At 37.8% G+C, this 20,249-nt stretch overlaps 1 protein-coding gene across 1 annotated transcript; it reads left to right on the top strand.

Annotated features, from left to right (window-relative positions):
- Positions 1 to 2,945: 2,945 nt before the first annotated feature.
- On the top strand, positions 2,946 to 18,839 carry LOC141907017 (uncharacterized). The gene is made up of 2 exons (XM_074796554.1): positions 2,946 to 3,376; positions 16,840 to 18,839. Exons 1-2 carry the CDS (start codon positions 3,205 to 3,207, stop codon positions 17,415 to 17,417), a joined length of 750 nt encoding a protein of 249 aa, XP_074652655.1. The 5' UTR covers positions 2,946 to 3,204; the 3' UTR covers positions 17,418 to 18,839.
- Positions 18,840 to 20,249: the final 1,410 nt, after the last annotated feature.

The raw sequence follows: 20,249 nt of genomic DNA on the forward strand, positions 1-20,249 counted from the left end.
CGAGGACAATCCCTCCCGCAGGACCATCTAACAAAATGTTCCACTATCAATAAATTCGAACCCCCACCTCCAAAGACATGGCTGGCTATGGGGCTGCTGTATACGTTCCTTTATTTGATTCCTTCACCTAACGTATATTCGATCGGAAAATGGTCGATATTATACAACCAGATGCAGAGCTGATTGTGAAGAGGAATACTATTATCAATTGTATATCCAGAAAAATATGGGAGAATCATCTGTATTCAGAAATGAATGCATTGTATATTCTAAAAAAAACTTTTCATCTTTTATTGTATGATTCATTTTGTAGTTACTATCGACGTAAACAAGTATAAACAAATCAGATCCCAGAACCTTATAAATAGAAATGTACTATCCAGTTAATTGATATCTTGAAGTATGACATCACCGACCAGTGATAGCAAAAGCAAACCAAATAAATCTCATGTTGAAATAATCACCTTGGTGCGTGGATGTACGAAAAAACCTTGCCATCATTTAAAAAAATGCATTATAACAAAAATAGAAAGATGTAGAATGTTCTAATGTATTGTTTTTGTATAGATCACGTGTATTTTGTATGTAATTTGCATGAATTGTACAGTAATAATGTTGTAATTGAATTACGCCTTCAAATTTGTGAATGGTGCTCCAAATCAAAGTTAAGATTAACTCACGAAGGTATAAATAAAAAAGTCTAAATCATACTTTGTGTTGCATTATCGCTCTTTTTTTCATTTGGCTACAGGTATTTGTACTCCCGGGGCTATTGCGCGGTCGGGTGCAAGCGAACATATCCAATAACAATAATAACAATATTATAATCATCATCTAATATCGAGTCTAAAATCTATATGAAATGTGCTCATTGGCTTTACATGATGTAGTAGTTTGTTTAAAAGCTTCGAACAAATGGGTCTAATTATGCATCTGAGAAGTTGTAATTTCAATACAACGCAATCTAAATTCTAATTGTAGTACTTCTTCACTTCAAATCACGATATCGATACGGCGAAGTCCTTTAACCATCTCGGACAAAAATGAAATCGGTGTCTGACTTTCCCACGTATTTTCGGTTAACTCGGAAAAAATACCGATTATCGAAGATGTCCGAGTTAACAGTTAATTAGGTTTACCGCATTGGTTCAGTTTCAATTTGAAAAGAGTTTGATCTCTCGCGATCGTGTGATGGCTCCGGATGTCGCTGCACTCCTTTACATTTGTGACGATAGAGACACTGACATGTATGCGGTTCCGGCGGCTGCGTTGCGATAATGCCTCGCAAAATGTCGGTGCGGACGTGTCACGACCGATGCATATTTCCATATCGACTATCGTTACAACGGCACTGCTGCTGCAACGCAAGATCAACCGCGTGCGCGTATTTTCGACTGTCTTTAGTACAGACCACGATGAAACTAAGGTACGATTGACGTGTGGGCAGGAAATTACGATTCAGTGGAGGACTCGGCGTGTTTGAGTAAGTGCGACATGCGAGGCAACGACAAACGCGCCAACAGATGGCGGATGTTTAACAGCCGACTCAACGATTCCGGCGTCCTATCAATCGACAGACACCGGTACCATACTTCTTCTTGTCGGTCATTGATGCCGAAACGATTGGAAGACATTCCGCGTTTCAGCGATGTGCCCTTAATACGATGGTACCGCGGAATGGTATTACTTCCTTCTACGATGATGACAAAAAAAATCTGACAACTATCAAACGTGAAGAAGTAAGTTAATTCTACTTCGAAATGAAATCCAGGTCAATAGTAATTAAACGCGTACGACTTAATATCAAGGTATTAAACCGAACGAAGTACTCGTACCCACAGGTGGCTTTTTATATGTATATTTGCAGATCGTTTGATTAGATATCTTAGTCTTTATGACTTAACGCGCTATAACAAACAGACACTCTCCGAAAATGAGTTGTGCAAATTTTCAAAGCTCACAGTCTTGCGAGATCCTATACAGAGAGATGATTTTTTGTGGATTATCACAAATTCGTTACATATACAGAATGAATTATTATCTGCCAAAGAAATCTTTTTTTTGTATATAGCGTACGTAGACCATTGATAATGCGTTACACTCGACATCCATTCGAATCTCTTTGGAAAAACTTTTTAAAACAACAAAATAAGTATCATAGATTTAGTTCATGCACATGTACGTATCGTTACAACAAAACACGAGTTTAATTGACAATGTAGCTCGTGGTCCGATTCACAATATTGCTTGGTAACTGGGAGTCAGTAACCGGAAGTTATCGCGTGAAACGTCCAGTAACCGGTATGCATTCGATCGCGCTGTCTTGATAGAAGGATATCTATACTTTCGATTGCTGCGTTTGGACGTTTCCTCAAATTTTCCAGTATCTGTGCCAGAAGAATATTCCGCCACCGCGAAGAGCACAATTTAAAAGTGCCATATAATCAGGTTTTGTCAAGCATTTGAAAATGTGAAATCTTGCATTGTCACCGAAGCGGACACTTCTTCGGGTTTTGAATCCCCGGTCGAATATTCAGTTTGTCTTGGCGACTCAATACTAAAGAGCGACGCTCTCAGTCCAAAGAACAGGTTTTCGGGAACTGAAGTAAGGTCATCGGCGCACAATACACGCGGCGCCAAAAATTCTTTATGGCGAAACTCAATGTGGAGCTTTACCCGCAGAAGTCAGTTGAATACTTTTTCAATTGAACTCGCGCACATAAATACATAAAACTATAAAATCCAGGTGCTTAAAGAGCTCTCGTGAGTGTATAGTGTACGTAGGTATAGTTTTCACGGAGAATCAACGTATGAATCAATGGTAGTACGGATATTCATGTGAAAGCAATGCTGGCATGAACCCAAAAGAACACATAAATGACAGCTGTCGCGATACGTGACGCGTTTGTAAAACGACACGCCTACATGGCTTTTTCGCATTATACTTGGAGAAGAAACGTTAAAAGCATATAGCTACCTTACAACTAATAATATTCGCTATGCTATAGGGCTAAACACAAAACCGGCGCCATCTTCGGATTATCGTAACATGCCACAAGCAGGCAATGAGTCTTACACGACCGGAACATGGTATTTGCGCATCGGGATTACCTTCAAAGTTACACGTGCAGATTCTGGTGGCAGTCTAATCGAGATATAGCGTTTATCGCGAACGACAATGTGACTTCCATATGATCTGGAATCATGTACTTAGCAGCGACAGGAGTCTATATCTTTGTGCTAACGTTGGCAATGTTTGTGTCCAGTTTGGCGCGACGATCGGATTATAAAAAATCTGCGGATGTACCCCATATTGTGAACAGTACCGCTGAAGAAATGGCGACATTGATGTCAAGATACCGGAATCCTCGGCCAGGTTGGTAAACACGTGCTATCAAGACGCCTACGCTTTCTAAATATGGAAGTTTGGGTTAATCCCCTCGCAACATATCTACGTAAATCAGCATTTGTTTCAAATGCATTACCTGCAACAGAATTATCACATGAATAATTCAAACCCATGTTACGAAACATTGTATCGCTATCAATTTTGCTGGGTCCACACTTCTAGTAGCTTCGCGTAGCTTTTAATTCATGGAAAGAGTATGCAATACTATCTAATGCGTGTAGAGAAGATTTTTCTGCTAATCCGCAGTTTTATGCAACGTACGTATGACACAATGATTACGTATAGTAACAAGATGGTGGATGGTTCGGTAGAACCGCTCCACGCTGTCGTCGTTGTTGTTTGCGAAAACACACGTACACGTCAGGTCACATCGAAGAGTCAACCAAAATAATTCAAAAACAACCTGGACATAGGTAACAATTTCTTCATCGTGCTGAACGACGTATTATATATACGCTCGGTATAGCATTTGCGCGGTAACCAATGCCACAATTTCCGGGGAACGCACACTTTCAAAATAATCGCTTAAATGCCTCGACAGAGCAACCTGATCGACATAATTAACCAAATACGTAGGTTTCTTTTCATTCGAAATGTATTCTTGATGTATTTACTAAAGTATACTTGATACTGAACTTTCAAAAAGACTAAAAGATTACAGTTGTACCACTTTTCGTTACCGTTTCTATTACCGATTTCAACCAAATCTAGGTCATTTGGTTTTCCTTCACAAAGCTTTGTCAACACATGGCATGAACTGAATCCATGAAATTGTTACTATATACAGGTATATATGTATATGCAGGTAAAAAAGCCTTTTTTCACACAAACATGTGACAGCTGTGGAAGGGTTATATGTTTTTACAATTACTGTAAACTAACATACTTGTTCTGTGTATAAAGGAAGTATGATTTACGGAACGTGACATTCTTTCCCTGAACGGAAGCGTCCGGTTTCCAAAAGTATGTCCGTTTACACAATGTCTCCATGCATGATATCGTGTCATCGCATTTTGATATGTTTTCCAACTAAGTATGCAGGTCTTACACACTGAGCGTTTCCACTTCAGTACGTTATGTACTGGGACACGCGTCCCAGGTTGTACGTACTGCTTGCATGTTTTTGATTTTGATTTCCTCTTATAAACATCTAGTTGCAGAGTGACAGATGCACATCTGCGTTGCGATACGAATCCCTGCCTTTACAAACATAATACGTTATTCATTGCATTAAAACAACTTTTTGATCGGGGAGAATCATCTTAATAATTTGGAGGCTGGCTTTTCACAGACGTTATTCGAACTATGTAGGTCAATGTCACCAAGTGGTTTGATACATTGTAGACTTGGCGATGGTATTTTGTCGTTGGATGGAACATTTTTGAAATGAGACTACAAAAAAGCAATCTATGAACCTCGGGGTCCGGTTTCACTATAAAGGATAAATTCCCAAATCGAAAAAGGCTGCATTAATATTGAAAAGACGTCGATTTAATAGATTCTTTCGTGAAACTGATGAGCCTGCAACTTTTAACGGAACAAACTCTTTATGATCGAGCTTAACACGACGATGAACAACACGAGCTTTACTTGCTAGCTGAATGCGTATTCTAATTTATGAATGATTCTTGATGGACTTTTTTTTAAATAGCTAGGCTTAGTATGCAGAATGTTAATTACACAACGGGTTATTATACACATAACAGAACATAGTTGATCTTGACATCTATGTTTTCAAAGATACGTTTAATATCAAGATGGAATTGTCACTAAATGTTCTGGTACTACGATGAGTCAAAGTCTTTAGGGATGATTTTATGCAACAATATTTGATTAGCTCGACGTGTACGCCTCAATTCAGGTTGACATCAAGACGCGTTTAAATAGGATGATTGCAGTGTTTGTTAGATCTCTATAAACCGGACACATGCAGGTTTTATTAAGATTTTGATACGTACGCAAAAGGTCCAAATGTACTCTTGGAGTCGCCTGAACCTGTTTAAGACGTTGAATCGCAAACAATACCAGTTGTCAGGCTGGTCGTCTTCGTAATAACGCAAAGTACGTAGCGTAATAACGCAAAGTACGTAGCCAAACCAATTTATCGCTGGCACATATACCATGCCCGTGTGTTTCTAACATTTTTCGAGGCTAGTCAAACCAAAACCTACTACACATATACTAAATATCGATCAAAGATTATGATCAAGAAGTGGGGTGGTTCATTCATTCATTTATATTTCATATATGTCAACCAATGCAAAACCTATAACTTACTATGATTGACTAACAGAATTCTGCCGCTATGAGGTTTCCAACGACGTTTGAACAGCGAATACGCACAGGTGAAGACCAGCAGTAGAATCCAGGGTAGCTTTCTAACCTATGGCGTAAAGTACCATTTGGAATCATTTACATTGATCTAGTGAATCAACGGCAACCGGAGTCGAAGGCTGTCCTAACTATTCAAATAGGTTTAATGGGGCTATAGAATAAACGTTAGTGGAAATTACTGGAAATGGTTTTTGTATGGTATGTCCATAATTCAATAGTCACGGCGCGATAATTATTCTCCTCGTCAACTGATGCTAGGATACATAGTTTAAACACGATAGGCTCTCACAACACCGACAGTGCATTTTCAGCTAAATATTATGGATTTCTTTCGAGTGGCTTTAAATTACTAACAACGTGAAGCCCTTCTCAAAATCATGTCAGCGTAATACTGGTGAAATATGTCACTATCAAAAGTCATTCAACTTTTACGTGTACATTTCTATCTGGTTCTATTATGTAATCATTCTTCACATCTATCATGGTTGCAGCAATCCGATCAATTTTAGTTACGGAGCCTCTGTCGCATCATAGCAATCTAGTATCATACGATGCTTTCGATCTTAGATAACCATAGATATCCCGGCTGTTAGGATGGAGCAGAAACTTTGAGGTGAATATTGAATATTTTGGGACTTCTGTAATTCTTAAATTAGGCTACACAGTTCTTTTTTCGAACGCGCGAACAACGCGAATGATCCCAAAAACGTTGTTGTCTTTGTAGTTATTTACTGGGTCATGTGGAAGGGATGGGCTGGAGTCGATAACTACCGAGTCTGCATTGAACAGTTTTGTATGAATGTAGACCTATAGGGAACAAGTAATATTCGAGTCACTGCCCCACCTTGTTCAGTAGCATGCACAATTACCAGTTGTGATGCCGATGGTCACCTTTTTAGCGATTGAAAAGGATTCCGATCGGAAGGAGTGGCCTTTTTATTGTACCAGTTGTATGAAGGATTGATCGTTCAACCTTTGCCAAGGTCAGGTGCTTTGGAATCTCCGAGACAGGCTACTATACGTAGCATGCTGTCAGACGTGCCTATTTCAAGAAAGTTACTTGTAATAGTTTTCGTCGTAGCCGTCTCTGTTTTAACATCAGTTGAACAATCTACCATATATGGATCTTACAATCGCCATTGTTCGCACGTTTTTAATGTTGGGTTTATAGTACGGCTGTATTTTTTTCTCACGACCTATATACGGTAGGTCTTCGAAAATCGTTATCATTCACAACACCTTTCGAGGGCCTACAATGAGAAATATTTTTTTTTTGAAATCTAACCGACAAACCACTCACACGATAAGTCTGAAAAAGAAGTACTCTGAGTCATTGCAGTTATTAACACTACGACAAGAGTAACTGTATTCAGTTGATATTCAACTGATCAGCAAAACTTTCACTAAAATTCAGGGTTTCAGTTTCACGATAAAAGATAGGAAATTCTAAGTATTTAAATCAATTTGATGTGTACACTAAATCTGTGTTTTCTTCACAAATTTACGTCACTAATATTTTTTTGTTCAGCTACCACTCCGTCTGGTCTTAAAAGTATCCATGGTCCAAATAATTGGAATTACTACATAGTAAATCGTGAATCATATACACGCATTTTCCTAGGATCTTTTACAAAAAAGTGATTCATATACATATATATATATATATATATATATATATATATATATATATATATATATATATATATATATATATATATATATATATATATATATATATATATATATATATATATATATATATATATGTGTGTGTGCACTGAATATGTCATACTCAAATCTGTGTGAATGGTGTATTTTCACCTTGACATTAATTGACACAAAAGACACGGTGCTTAGACGCGTTGAGTCTGGATGCGTCACGAAAAAAAAACGTGGGTGGAAATCGATCGGCTCTCTCAAGGCATCGCCAAGGTCGTCCATCCTTTCTTAGGTGCTCCGATGCAAATGTCGTCACAATGGCTTTATATACGTATATATCACATTCCCGCTAGAAGTGATGATATGGACAAAATATTGATAGACACATTCGATAGGGGTCATATTTAATGATGTGGGGCATGTGACAAGATCAAAAGGGCTTTCCAAGACCATACCACAAGGGAAGGTCCAGGGGAAGAAAAGGCGAGGAAGACTGATGATCAAAGAAATGGACGTACAACCTACGCAGGCGCGGATCCAGGGGGGGGGGTTCAGGGGTCGTAACCCCCGCCCCCACCTGCTCAGCTACCAAAAAATGTTTTAATTGTTTTCGTGAAGGAATGTTCTCAAGACAAAGTGGGCGGACAATACCAGATAATCGGTACCATATCATTTTATGTTTGACTAAACAATACGTCATAGGCCCCTATCATTAGAGATTTTCGTCGGCAATTTATTATTAACAACTTTATGAACGCTCTCCTGGAAAAAATCCTGGATCCGCACCTGCTACGAGCAATAATCTCATTGCTCGTAGAGACGACATAGCTGAACAGACCAAGACAAGCTTCCCCATAACCCAGGCACTAGCCCACAACCGCCAAGGAGCAAGCTGGTGCAGCGTTCGTCATTGCAACGCCTCTACGACCCCGGCGGCTAATGGGATCAGTGAACAGTGAACATTATAGTTGATATCGATACCCTTAGAGTGTTATCGAACTTAATAGACCTTCATTCATCGTACGTATCAAAAGCAAAGCGATATCAAACATGCACTTAGTGCATGCCAAAATAAAAGTGACCTTTCGACAGAATGCGTTAGAATGTGTATTTCGATCAAATGTGAATTTTTACTAGAAACGAATGAGGTTCTTGAATCGTACAAAAAAGATAAGAAAATCAGAAAAATAATGACACCCGACGCACAAAAGTCATTAAAGTCCTGGAATGATACGTACTTGATAATAACCGCAAACTGTCTTTAAAACCCTTTCAGTGCTCACTAATTAATACCCTATAGTGCTGGAGATGATATGAAAATTTTGAAAAAATTCCACCCTTGTGTGTTGAATAACACGAATACCACTATAGTGCGTCTACACTGCGACGCAGTGTGTCGTTAGTTACTAATATTTCACTATGTTTGACAGGTGCTGCCATTTTTCAATAGAGATAAAACTGATTACTAAATATATCGATACACCGCGATGCGGTGTACTAGCTAAATCTATCACTGATTTATACACCGCACTGTGGTGTAGCCGCACTGAAAGGGTTTAAACAATGTGACTTCACTGTCGTCGTCGGTACTACCCGTCGTAAGGAATACACCGATCTGTTTCTAAGAATAGTCGATTTTTCAAAAGTAGAAGAAATCAACCAATCTTATCTCGCTTACTGTAAGCCTTTATAATCACTCTACTTTTGGACAGAGTCACACGGATATCGGGCACAAATTACGTATCACGACTGTGAGCAGAGGAAAAGTTGTATCACAATGAGATATGACTACTTTGATATATGTACGTACAAGCACGTTATATAGAAACTGTACATGGTATACATTCAAATTGCGAAAACACATTACGGTCAATTAACAACCGTCTCATCAGAAGATCAGAAAAGCATTTCTGTTTCATGTTTCGGGTTCATAATTTGTTGTTGTGCGCGTTTGGCTTTAGATCCTACGAGAAGGAAAGAACTGAACAGGGTAAAACATTGACTTCAATGACAGTTTGTATTTTCAAATGTTTATTGGCATTTATACTAAAAAGAAAAAAATACTACGGGGAGAGGTTGACAAGTAAACGTGACAATATTTAGAATTCGAATATTTATATGTTTCTGTGGAACTTCCTTTGTCACAGGCTTGGCTTGAAGCTTCTTTAAACAACACTTTCATGTCACTGGTCCCTGTGGCTCGATACCTGGGAAAAAAATGAAGTTACCTCACGATCGAAAAGGTTTGGCGTGCATGCAGTATTTCTATTTATCGTACGATTTCTGAGTCATTCCGGATGCTTTGTTCGTTTTTTAAATCTTTAATCAGTCAGCGTTCTTTAGGCCCGAACCCGAAAAGTAGCGAGAATGATTAGAGACAAATCTACTGCTAAGACTTAGGACATATACATGTGCGCAAATTCGAAATCATTTTATTGCGCGAGAAAGGAGAGTCAATTGCCGTTTTGCGCATTGGATAATCCCCGAACAATAAAGAGATCTCATTCAATAATGAATTTGATTCATTTCTCATACACGAAGCATGATTATTTTTCACGTTTACGGCGACCAAAATGTACGCTTAGAAATGAAAAGTGAATAGAACTTCCTATACAATGAATCGACTGATAAATGGAGTATTCGACCTTATTTTGATGTTTTCAGGAAGGAAACTTAGGAAGGTTCATTTTCTAACAATGGCCGTACAGTTTCGTTTATAAACCCCGAAGTAAAAATCAAACATTGCCATTCATGGAAATTAAATTATAGCCGTGAGAATGGATTATAAATCAGAAACTCGGTTTATAGACAATGTGGGTTGAGCAAAAAATATCTTTTGTGAAATCAAAGTTCACGATTTGTTTAACAATGTGATTGTATTTTAAGTTGAAACTGAACGTGTGGTGGGCTTTTGATCAACGTTTAGTGCGGCGCAAAAATCGAGGACGAGAAAAAGAGCGTATTCTTTTGTTGGGAATATACCCTAGCAAATAGTAAGCTTAATGCGGCGGAAAATCCGATCTGCTTTATACAGTGAATTATGCGTATAAGTCGGCGCTTAAATTCGAATGAATTAACGCTCTACAGTCGAAAGGAAATGGTTGGATCCATTTTTTTTTCGTCTTGTTCAAATTGATTTCGGCCACAAACGGCAACTTGCCATATTGTAGTATACTTATGGTCTAAATGATAATCAAAGATGTATCGAAACCACTGGCTGAACCACGCTATGATAAACTCGTCCGTGCCACGCCGAAATAGGCCGAGATATGGTTAGGCATTGCTTCTGCAGTCACTTCATAAGGGTTTATATAAGACGAGTCGATGGTTCAAAGATTGAGACCGTTTACGTTTTTGAGTCGTTGTTTTTACTCAAACCCTAGAAAATCCGACTTGCTCATAGTCGGAGTCTTGTGGGAGAAAATCGTCTAGTCCCGAAACATCCGTTCCATCTGTTATCAGCGGTGAAAATAATATTGATAATAATAATTATGATGATGATATTGATAATAATTTTTTCGCTTATATTGCGAACTATAAAAATAATGGCCGCGCTCCACACATCATGAAAACAATAGACACCACAAAAAGATAATTCCCATTCGAATCAAAGATATATACGTAAGGTAGGGTTTAAGATTACGTTTCTAAAAGAAAAGTCTAACGGGTTAATTTCACAGTGTCAAGAATTATTCGAATGATTGGTGAAATGGGCCGGAACTCTAGCAATTTTTCATAGTCGGCTTAACGACGCGAAAAACATATCGTAGAGAAAATTGATATGAGCGACACGTGCAACTCAAGAAGTCTATTCTTAGCATTTCTGAGTGCAACGATTTTTGGGGACTATTTCCTAGTATGGTTCACGTTTAAATACATACTTAAACCAATATTTTTTTCAAATCTGTGGATAACTTCCATAGAATTAAAGAGTCAAGTGCATGTCCTGGTATTTTTACTAAATCTCATGGTTCTCAACAGCATTATATTTCTCCCATTTTACCGAAGCCTCGTAATTTGATCGGTCGCCATCGGAATAATTCTTTTCCAACCGTCTATTTATCAATTCATTAGTGATATGGACTCGCTTGCTGTTGGTAATCTTGGAATTTGCTTTATATTTCATAAAGTACTCATAAGTTCAATATTAGCAAGCATCGCATATATAAGAATTGATATCAAATAATATTGAAATCTATAATAAGTTGTACAAGTTGCTAACTCAAGAAGAAACATATCTGCTATCCAGCAGATGTCTACGAAGCAGCTGCCTTCCGCTTGGACAGATAAAAATGCATGTACTGATCATTTTTTGTGTCTCCTCGAGATGACGATATACGTATGTCACCTGACACGCACTTCACAGTCGTTAAAATGCCATAGGTCAAAAATGTTGAGAACAAAAGGCAAGTTTGTTAGCGACCGGATGTCAAAATATCTCATTTGAAATTCAAGTTGAATGTAAGATTTATTCATGAAAAGGAAAACGATGAGTAATGCTTTTTTATTGTATTGAGTCGAAGCGTTGTTTATGATAAGTAGTTATTTTCTCGCTGTTCAATCCACGTTCTAGTGTACTGCGTGTGCGTGGATGGAAAAGTCTCAATTAAGATGAAATATCGACCTTACGGCGATGATCGATGAAAGATTGAGACTAAAGAAAGATTATAGCAGAATAACCACACTGAAACGCGGAGAACAGATAATAAGATGAAAAACAAATACAGATTCAACAGTTTTTAAAATCGAGAATCTATTCAATAAAAAATCAGTTAAAAAGACACGTCGTTTCGAGCTGACACTAGAGATGGGTCACACCTGACGATGATCTCTAGTGTCAGCTCGAAACGACGTGTCTTTTTAGCTTATTATTCATTGAATAAATGCTAGATTTTAAAACTTTTGTACATAGGTCTTATTATAGTGAGATATTAACTGAAACGATAGTCTTATTGCATTATAAAAAGTCTAGACATTTTTTACTCTCACCCTGCCTACTTCATTGTACGTAAGTATTATTGCAGTTTTATCAGATCCATCTATGAGACTGGCGTATTTATGCCCGATGCGTAGTCATTGTTTGCTAGGAGCACGAATTTTACGTATTAGCGTCAGACGTATGATAAAAAGAAATAGCTACTGATAATCTTACTTAATCCTTAGTCAATACTTTAAATGCGGTGCCCTTCCATAACGGTGCCTAGAAATTGATGCGACATTCAGTTATTGCCGTTGATATTATTAAGATATTTTGAATTCCAATCTTGGTGCATAATATATCTGCCGCGATACGAGATCGTATTTTTATTAGCAGGTCGTCAAATTTCGGGGTGATTTATCGCTGGTGATTATTGTATATTGATCGACGCTGGAGAGATTTTTTTTTATCGATATCACCTATATTTCCATAGTAAAGATTCATCTCGTACTAATAAGGACACTCAAACTAAAATATTGGCCAGTTGTCGATGCGACAAAATGTCATGCTGTACAATCAAGGGCGCTTTTAATTCGGTGTTCCTATCTCCTATACACATAACTATAGTAAAAGTGTGATCGTCTACATTGCACATTTTTGATGATTATTTTTGCGGTAGTGCATTGTTAAAAACTACGCCGATATTGATTTCTGTATACGTATCGCTATACATATGCGTACTACGTAATGCCACCGGAAAATGTCTCCGTTTAAAAGATTGAACGATAGAAATACTCAAACTAAACGATTACGTCCCTCCCAAACATGGACGGTGTCGTACGACCAAGTTGAATTTGTTATAACCACTTCTATTACACGCGACGTCGGAGCGCAGTGAAAGCAGTATATACTCTATTGATATTTCTGCATTTAAAAGAAAGCACACGGCAGCCGGAAACCTCCTGCCCTACTCATATTATTCACAATTGACCGTTATCGGTTCAATTTTATTGCATTGTTGCTTGACTATTTCATTATGCACGATATCGACCAGTTGATTATGATTTTTTCCCCAGCGGAACAGCTGTTCTTTACAGGTCTGATTACAATATCATTCTAGATAGTGACTACCTCGGTTAGGTTCCCACATAGAGCTCGAGTCCTTACATTCGTTTCCCGCATACTGTCACGATACACGTTGTACATGTGTGACCTATCTTTTTGAACGTTTTCTAAAACCTCTTGTGTTTAAACTATGGTCTTGACAGAGGTTTCTAAATCAACACACCGTTCAATGGCATGGCAAAGTGTCTTGTTCTTTGCCAAAAGAAAGCGAAATTATATGGATTTATGCTGACTTATATGTTTTGGCTTTGCTGATTTATTGGCTAATAAAGGCTTCTGAACAAATTAGAGCAAAATAGTTGACATGGATCGACATGCTACCCCACGGACCGTGAGAAATATTACGACGAAGCCCATGCTTCTAGGGTTTATGATTTCCTCGAAATATCGTTGTTTGAAGCGCTACAAGAAATGACAATAAGAATACATGTATTTGAAAATGTCAGATGCAAAATGCAGGTGGAAACCTGGCAAGGGGTTAGTGCCTTATACAACAAATGGATTATGAATATACTGAGCACACATTCCGTGTGATGAATGTTAAAACAGACGTGTTTGAAATGCCAGTTGTTTATGATATATTTCCATGAATTCAAACCAGGCACCGGCGAAAATAAACACGAATTTCGATCACCGAGCCTTCCATCCGGGACCGTTTGACTTGAGAGTAATAAAAGTCGTAAGTGCCCTAGAACTCAACATTCCCCCTTTCCACCACCGTGACTGTTTGAATTTGAGTGACGAGGAGTTTTGAATCGGAAAAGACTGGTAATACTATCCTGGAAAAATAACGGATTAGCCAATGTTTTTGAAGGACATTTCGCTGCTGACTTAAAACTGTCAATTCACCAACATTTGCTTATTTAAGTACATTCCAATTTGGGCCCAAGCTCGCATCTTGTTTCCCCATTCTCTAGTGTCACTCAAAACGTTCGTGGATCAGCAAGGATATGGTTATTATTGTCAAGTTGGTAAATACAGGTTTCTGCGTCACATTTGAACATAAATGGTATTTTCTGTATGTATTTATGTAACTTCCATTTTAAACATGCCATTCAAATAAAACTTGACACAATAAATGCGTAGAATTATTTCTTGAAACCTAGTACTTTTTATACAATGCAGATAGCTCTGCTTATTTCAACCACGTTGTGAGAAAATCGAAATTAAGGAGTTTTTTACACGTCGTCGGTTATCGCTCTGCTCGATGTTAGACCATCTTAGAATTGCTGTTTTCTTTACATCTCTTCATCCTCATTTCTACGGCGATTAACAAATATATACGATAATTTTACTCCGAATATGCGAGAATCTATCAGTAGACGTATAGGTAGATTTGCTTGGTCTAATGACGTCATTTTATTAATGCGCATTCTACTGTAGTAAGACGTCGTTCCTTGGTTTATCCCTCCCGCCCATACACCCACACAAGTTGAGTGCCTTTAGAAAAAAAACTGAAAAACTATTTAGCTGACGTCATCAGCCGGTTGGAGTATTACATCAGCTCGTCTTATTTGGGGCATAAAACCGCAATTATCCTGCCCTTACAAAAGCTGTGATTTTCACTGACAAAGGTTAAACACGGGTCAATTTTGTCGGAAAGATTCCACGCGTTCTAGTTCGTAAAATAGAATACTTTGCAGAATGTATTCTAAATCGCCGGGGAAAAAAACTTCGATAAGAATGTTGACCTTGAGCATTGAATCTTTTGACGACACAACAAACAATGAAAAATATGCGATGATACGAAAATGTAAGCACATTCATGGATATTTTCTACCAATCTTTTTTGAATAAACATGCTTCAACCTGAACGTGCTCTTAACTCTATTTCATTCACGACGAAAAACTTTAAAAATATACTTCTGCACTTAACGTCAAAATCTTGGCTAAACACACCATATTTACATCATAGCTTCAATTGCTCTTCATAGATTTTACAGGTTATGAACTGATGAGAGGGAACCATTTAATCGCGTCGTCGGTAAGGTGAAGGTTTGAGCGTTCAAACAGTACTTCGTGATCGGACGATGTTGGCAGTTGAAATTGCTCCAAAGCCCGACAACAACCCGACTGCACAGGTTTCCTTTTTTCACCGATGTAAGGCGCACTTATGAAACAAAAACGCCTTCCGGGTCTCAGTTAGCGTCTCGCCTTCATTTTCATGAGAAATACCCGTCAACAGTCTGCATATGATATTTTGCATTTGCTTGTTATATACGTAGTAGGCCCACATTGTCAAACTATACGTATATATGCTTGGCATTTTATTGTCATTAAAAGGTACACGTACAACATAAAATTTAAAATAAACACATTCTAAACTAATTCTAATAACACATTCTAATATATATATATATATATATATATATATATATATATATATATATATATATATATATATATATATATATATATATATATATATATATATATATATATATATATATATATATATATATATATATATATATATATATATATACATAGGTCATGATAAGTAGTTCCGTGATAATTGTAGATTCATGTGCTTCTCGCTTGACGACTATAGGATACCAGGGAAATCTTCAAATGCTATGCGCGATATCCGTTATTTGCCCCGTGTTATGCAAATAACCGCGGATAACTGAACTACATATGATAAAATCTTACGTACTATTCATTTTTATATCAACGTATGCCAGAGTTCTCATGGACACGCGGGGCCTATCAATAAAATATAACGATAAAAAGATTTTTCAGTGTTCTGGAGATGTTTCTGTCACAGAACTATGTTGTTATTCTTGGACGTTTCAGCGAAACAGATCTATTGAAGCGAAGATGAGCTAGCCCAGTTTATAGAAAATATACGGTTGTAACATTATTTTCATGAATCATGCAGCAGTGGCCATATCGCTAATTGTGTCTTATTCATAGATAATTATATTATTGTGAATGTTACGTTCATATGGGGACAAAGATTCCTGCAATATTTGTGAAAGGTCGTGAATGCGATGATAGCGTTAGAAGCATTATTTCCATGAAAAGGTTCATTATGAGGCGGTTGTGTTATATGCCATTTCTACTAGGCGTTATTAAATCTCTTCCCTTTACCTGTTCCATATTAAATCATTCGTTAATTATTGCTATGAATAGAAAGCGACACATATGAATGGCTCGTTGTCTCGTTGAAGGTCACCAATTCAGCGCTGTTTTGTACTTTATAAATGCAACGCTATGAAAAACTTTCGACAGTAAATTGATTTTCGGTCCCATCGCTGTATCAGATGAAGTATTGATATTTCTTTTCGATTGGAAATAAAAACAAACAAAGCATATCAATAGAAGCCATTTGCCTAATCACTTAATGTCCTGAAATTTTTTTTAATGTGTTTTCTTTTCTTCTATTATCTAGAAAGCCAACAATGGGGTTGTCGTGAATTGCGGTCAAGACGAGTTTTCTCCGACGGGTTTTGTACGTCGATAAAACCAATAACAGAAGTTGTGTGTACGGGACATTGTCTGCCCACGGACTTACCATGGTACGCCGAGTACCTGAAAGTGTGGTCGGCTAGAAAAATGGTCGAATATCGGTGCCACGACGATGTCGTGAAGAAAAAGCGCATTCGACTTTTGTGTAAAAACGGAGAACTGCGAACGTACAGGGTGAAAGTCGTACGAAGCTGTAAGTGTAAACGATATCTAAGGGAGCAAAATAAAACGAAAATTCCCGAGGTGCAAGATAAAAAGGACGCTAAAGACAAAGTGGACAAACGGACTGAAAAACGACAGCGTAGACGTAAACATAGAAACCGAGGCCGCGGTAGGGGCCGGGGCCGTCACCGTGGCCACAAGCGCAGGAAACACGGTAAAATAAAACAGGAGAAAGTAGACGGTAGCGATGTAACGCAAGTGGGTAAATCGGAAACTGAAACGGCGACTAAGATTCATCCGATTGCAACTGTAACAAATGATCGCGACGCAACTACCTGAATGCCAGTTCGATTGGATAATTGATCAGTGAAATATAATATTGTGCTATATTTTTCTAAATAGGAACCATTTATAGCGAATGCAACGAAAATGCTGTTTTGAATTCCACTGTGACGCACAAAAAGTCTCTTATTGTTTCTGAAAAAGAGGTCAACTGCCGAGTATATGAGATCGGTGATATGCTATATTTACTCTCTCAGTCCGGGTGTCGCCATTTGCACTCGAAACAGCACGAAGCTGGACGGGTATCAAGCAGGGAAAGAAAAATATACCAGTATCTTCAACGATATCTGAAAAAAAGTATACATACTAGATTATTATCATTATTATCAAAGACATGAAAAACGAATTTAACTAATGGATAAAAATTGAATTCTAGCTATCTACAAGCTGGGTTGTGATTGTACAGAGATTTAGTCCATCCAGTGTATATAACTTTAAATAATGTTGTAATGTTTTCAATTCGGTTTTTAGCTATAGAGATTTCGCACAGATCGCCGGGCATTACGTATTACGTGCGCATACGTAACTTTTGTTGGCTGTTTCGACAACTCTACTTCTCGTTGCATTTAAAAATCTTATTAGATCTGATTATTACGTGTTATCTTGACAAAATGGTTTGCTAGCGTTCTCATAGTATGACAAACTTCGGTCATTACTGTGTACACCGACGTCTTGTCCACGAAAAGTCGCCGCTTACGGAATATTTCTGCCCTTGTTCTAGCAGAACGTTGACATAAAGTAGCTATTTAGGCAGACTTTGCGGGTCCTTCCCGTTGTTATTTTTCGATTCTGTTTCGCGAGATTCGACGGCGTCTATAATGACGGGCGTTGGTGGACAAGATGGCGTGTATTTGACCGTAGGGTTTACCGTTGTAATATAAACAAGTAGTTTACTTAGAATCGCACAATATTCAACGTACAAACGAATCTTTTCGGACAATTATTCGGCTGGAAACTGCGCAGCACTGTCGTTTGTGTATTTTTTTCATATCCTCGAAACCGATGAAATACCAACTAAAATTGGCAACCGCAGGCTATGAAAATATTTCATAACCATTTCCATTGGACGAAAGCTTGATTTCGAAGGGAATCGAATTCCCAACTTTTGCGCGTGTCATCTGTTTTTCAGCGTTTCATTCTATTCTAACTGAAAAAAAGTAATGTGTAAATGTACTTGATATAGCCTAAACAGATGGGAACAGGTTAGTCGAATTTCAAATGTGATGTGCCTTACTTAATTCCATCTTTATATTTTTGTGAAACGTCAAAAACTTTATAAATATATATGGTGTAAATCATGTTTGAAAATCTGTTTTGTGTAATGAAGTTATTTGTAAATAAATCGTGTACATACAGAGATATGGAGGAACAGTGATTTCTCTACAAATGGAAATTACAATAAAATATGTATGAAATAAACTGAAATGTCATTTTTGATTTATCATTTTCTTAAAGTTTCAGGTCTCCTTTTAAAATTCACCGATACGGCACGCCTAACCAAAAATAAAAATACGCTTCTGTACTTTGGGGTCGTCGCGTATGCCTGGTAAGAGAACCATGTTACCAAAGTAGGGTGAACGCCGCGAAGGCCTATTATTTTGCTGTTTATAACTTAGTGTATTTGTACCCCATCATCATTTAGCCTATCACATAGGCCTACTCAGGTACACTGGACAAACTTGGCATTGACCGTGAAGTTCTGGAAGGTTTTTTGAGGCCCTCGGCCCTTATGCCACAACCGAAAATGTGTGATCACCCGGTAATTTGATTGGAAATGAAGCAATTTGCTAAAAAAACCTTTTGCACCGGTTACCGTACGCGAAAGTGGAATTAAAACCCCTTGGGTTCTCTAAAATAAGACCGGTGATGGTGATCATAGGCTAGCTGAGAGAAACGACCGAACCACAAACAGTGTCATTCACACAGAAATTATTCCAAATTACGCAGGCTCTAAACCTAACTTTTGGATTAGATATGTCGATGACATTCTGTGCTTAGTTTCCGATGATTTTGATCCTCTTTTATCAACTTCATTAATTCCCAATATCCATCTTCACTTTTGAATGGGAACAAAATGACCAAATTCCGTTTTTAGATGTTCTAATTCGCAATAAATATTCTCATTTGATTTTCTCAGTCTACAGTAAACCAACCAACGCTGAGGCATATCTTCTTTTCGTTTGCTGCTTAATCAATCAAAATTGGACTCGGCCTCTTTCTCCGTGCACTACGGATCTGCGATGAAACCTTCTCTTCGGCTGAATTAGACCACATTTCCAACTCCAAATTGGCTTACCCCGATCACATTTTGAAAATCGCTATTTCTAAGGCTAAATGAACTTTCTTTAATTCTAAACCTAAAAATAAAGAACACATTTCAGAATTCATTGTAGTTCCGTATGTACGTTTTGGAACAGTTTCGCCACTCTTTCCCTTTATTGGATAAACAATCATTTTTACGTATGAAGACAAAATTAGTAAGACTTAGGTAAAAAAAAAACCAATCAATCTAAACCTTTGGACTGCGGAGTTTACATTCGTTTCGGTTGTGACAAAATTTACTTCGGAGAAACTGATCGTGATTTAAAAACTCGAATTTCGGAACACAAAAACGATATTATCAATCAAAAACCGGCTAGTGGCGTAGCCAATTCTGGTTTGGAACACTGGTCATCGTTTTAATTTTGATAAAACCGAAGCTACAACGTAATTCGGGGAACAACGGCTACTAGTGTGCGACAAGTGTGCGGAAAGAATATTGGTCGCGGGAAATCGAAATTTTTCGTGAAGTCCGCTCTCCGGAATATAGGGCTATAGCATAAAGTCCGT

The sequence above is a fragment of the Tubulanus polymorphus genome, chromosome 6 (genome assembly GCF_964204645.1).
Source record: "Tubulanus polymorphus chromosome 6, tnTubPoly1.2, whole genome shotgun sequence".
In the NCBI taxonomy this organism is placed as follows: domain Eukaryota; kingdom Metazoa; phylum Nemertea; class Palaeonemertea; order Tubulaniformes; family Tubulanidae; genus Tubulanus; species Tubulanus polymorphus.

What these genes read in the sequence shown, in the direction of transcription:
- LOC141907017 (XM_074796554.1), top strand. Translation starts at nt 3,205, where the DNA reads ATGTACTTAGCAGCGACAGGAGTCTATATCTTTGTGCTAACGTTGGCA. An exon ending in ATACCGGAATCCTCGGCCAG is followed by an intron (nt 3,377 to 16,839) that starts GTTGGTAAACAC and finishes TCTATTATCTAG; the next exon opens with AAAGCCAACAATGGGGTTGT.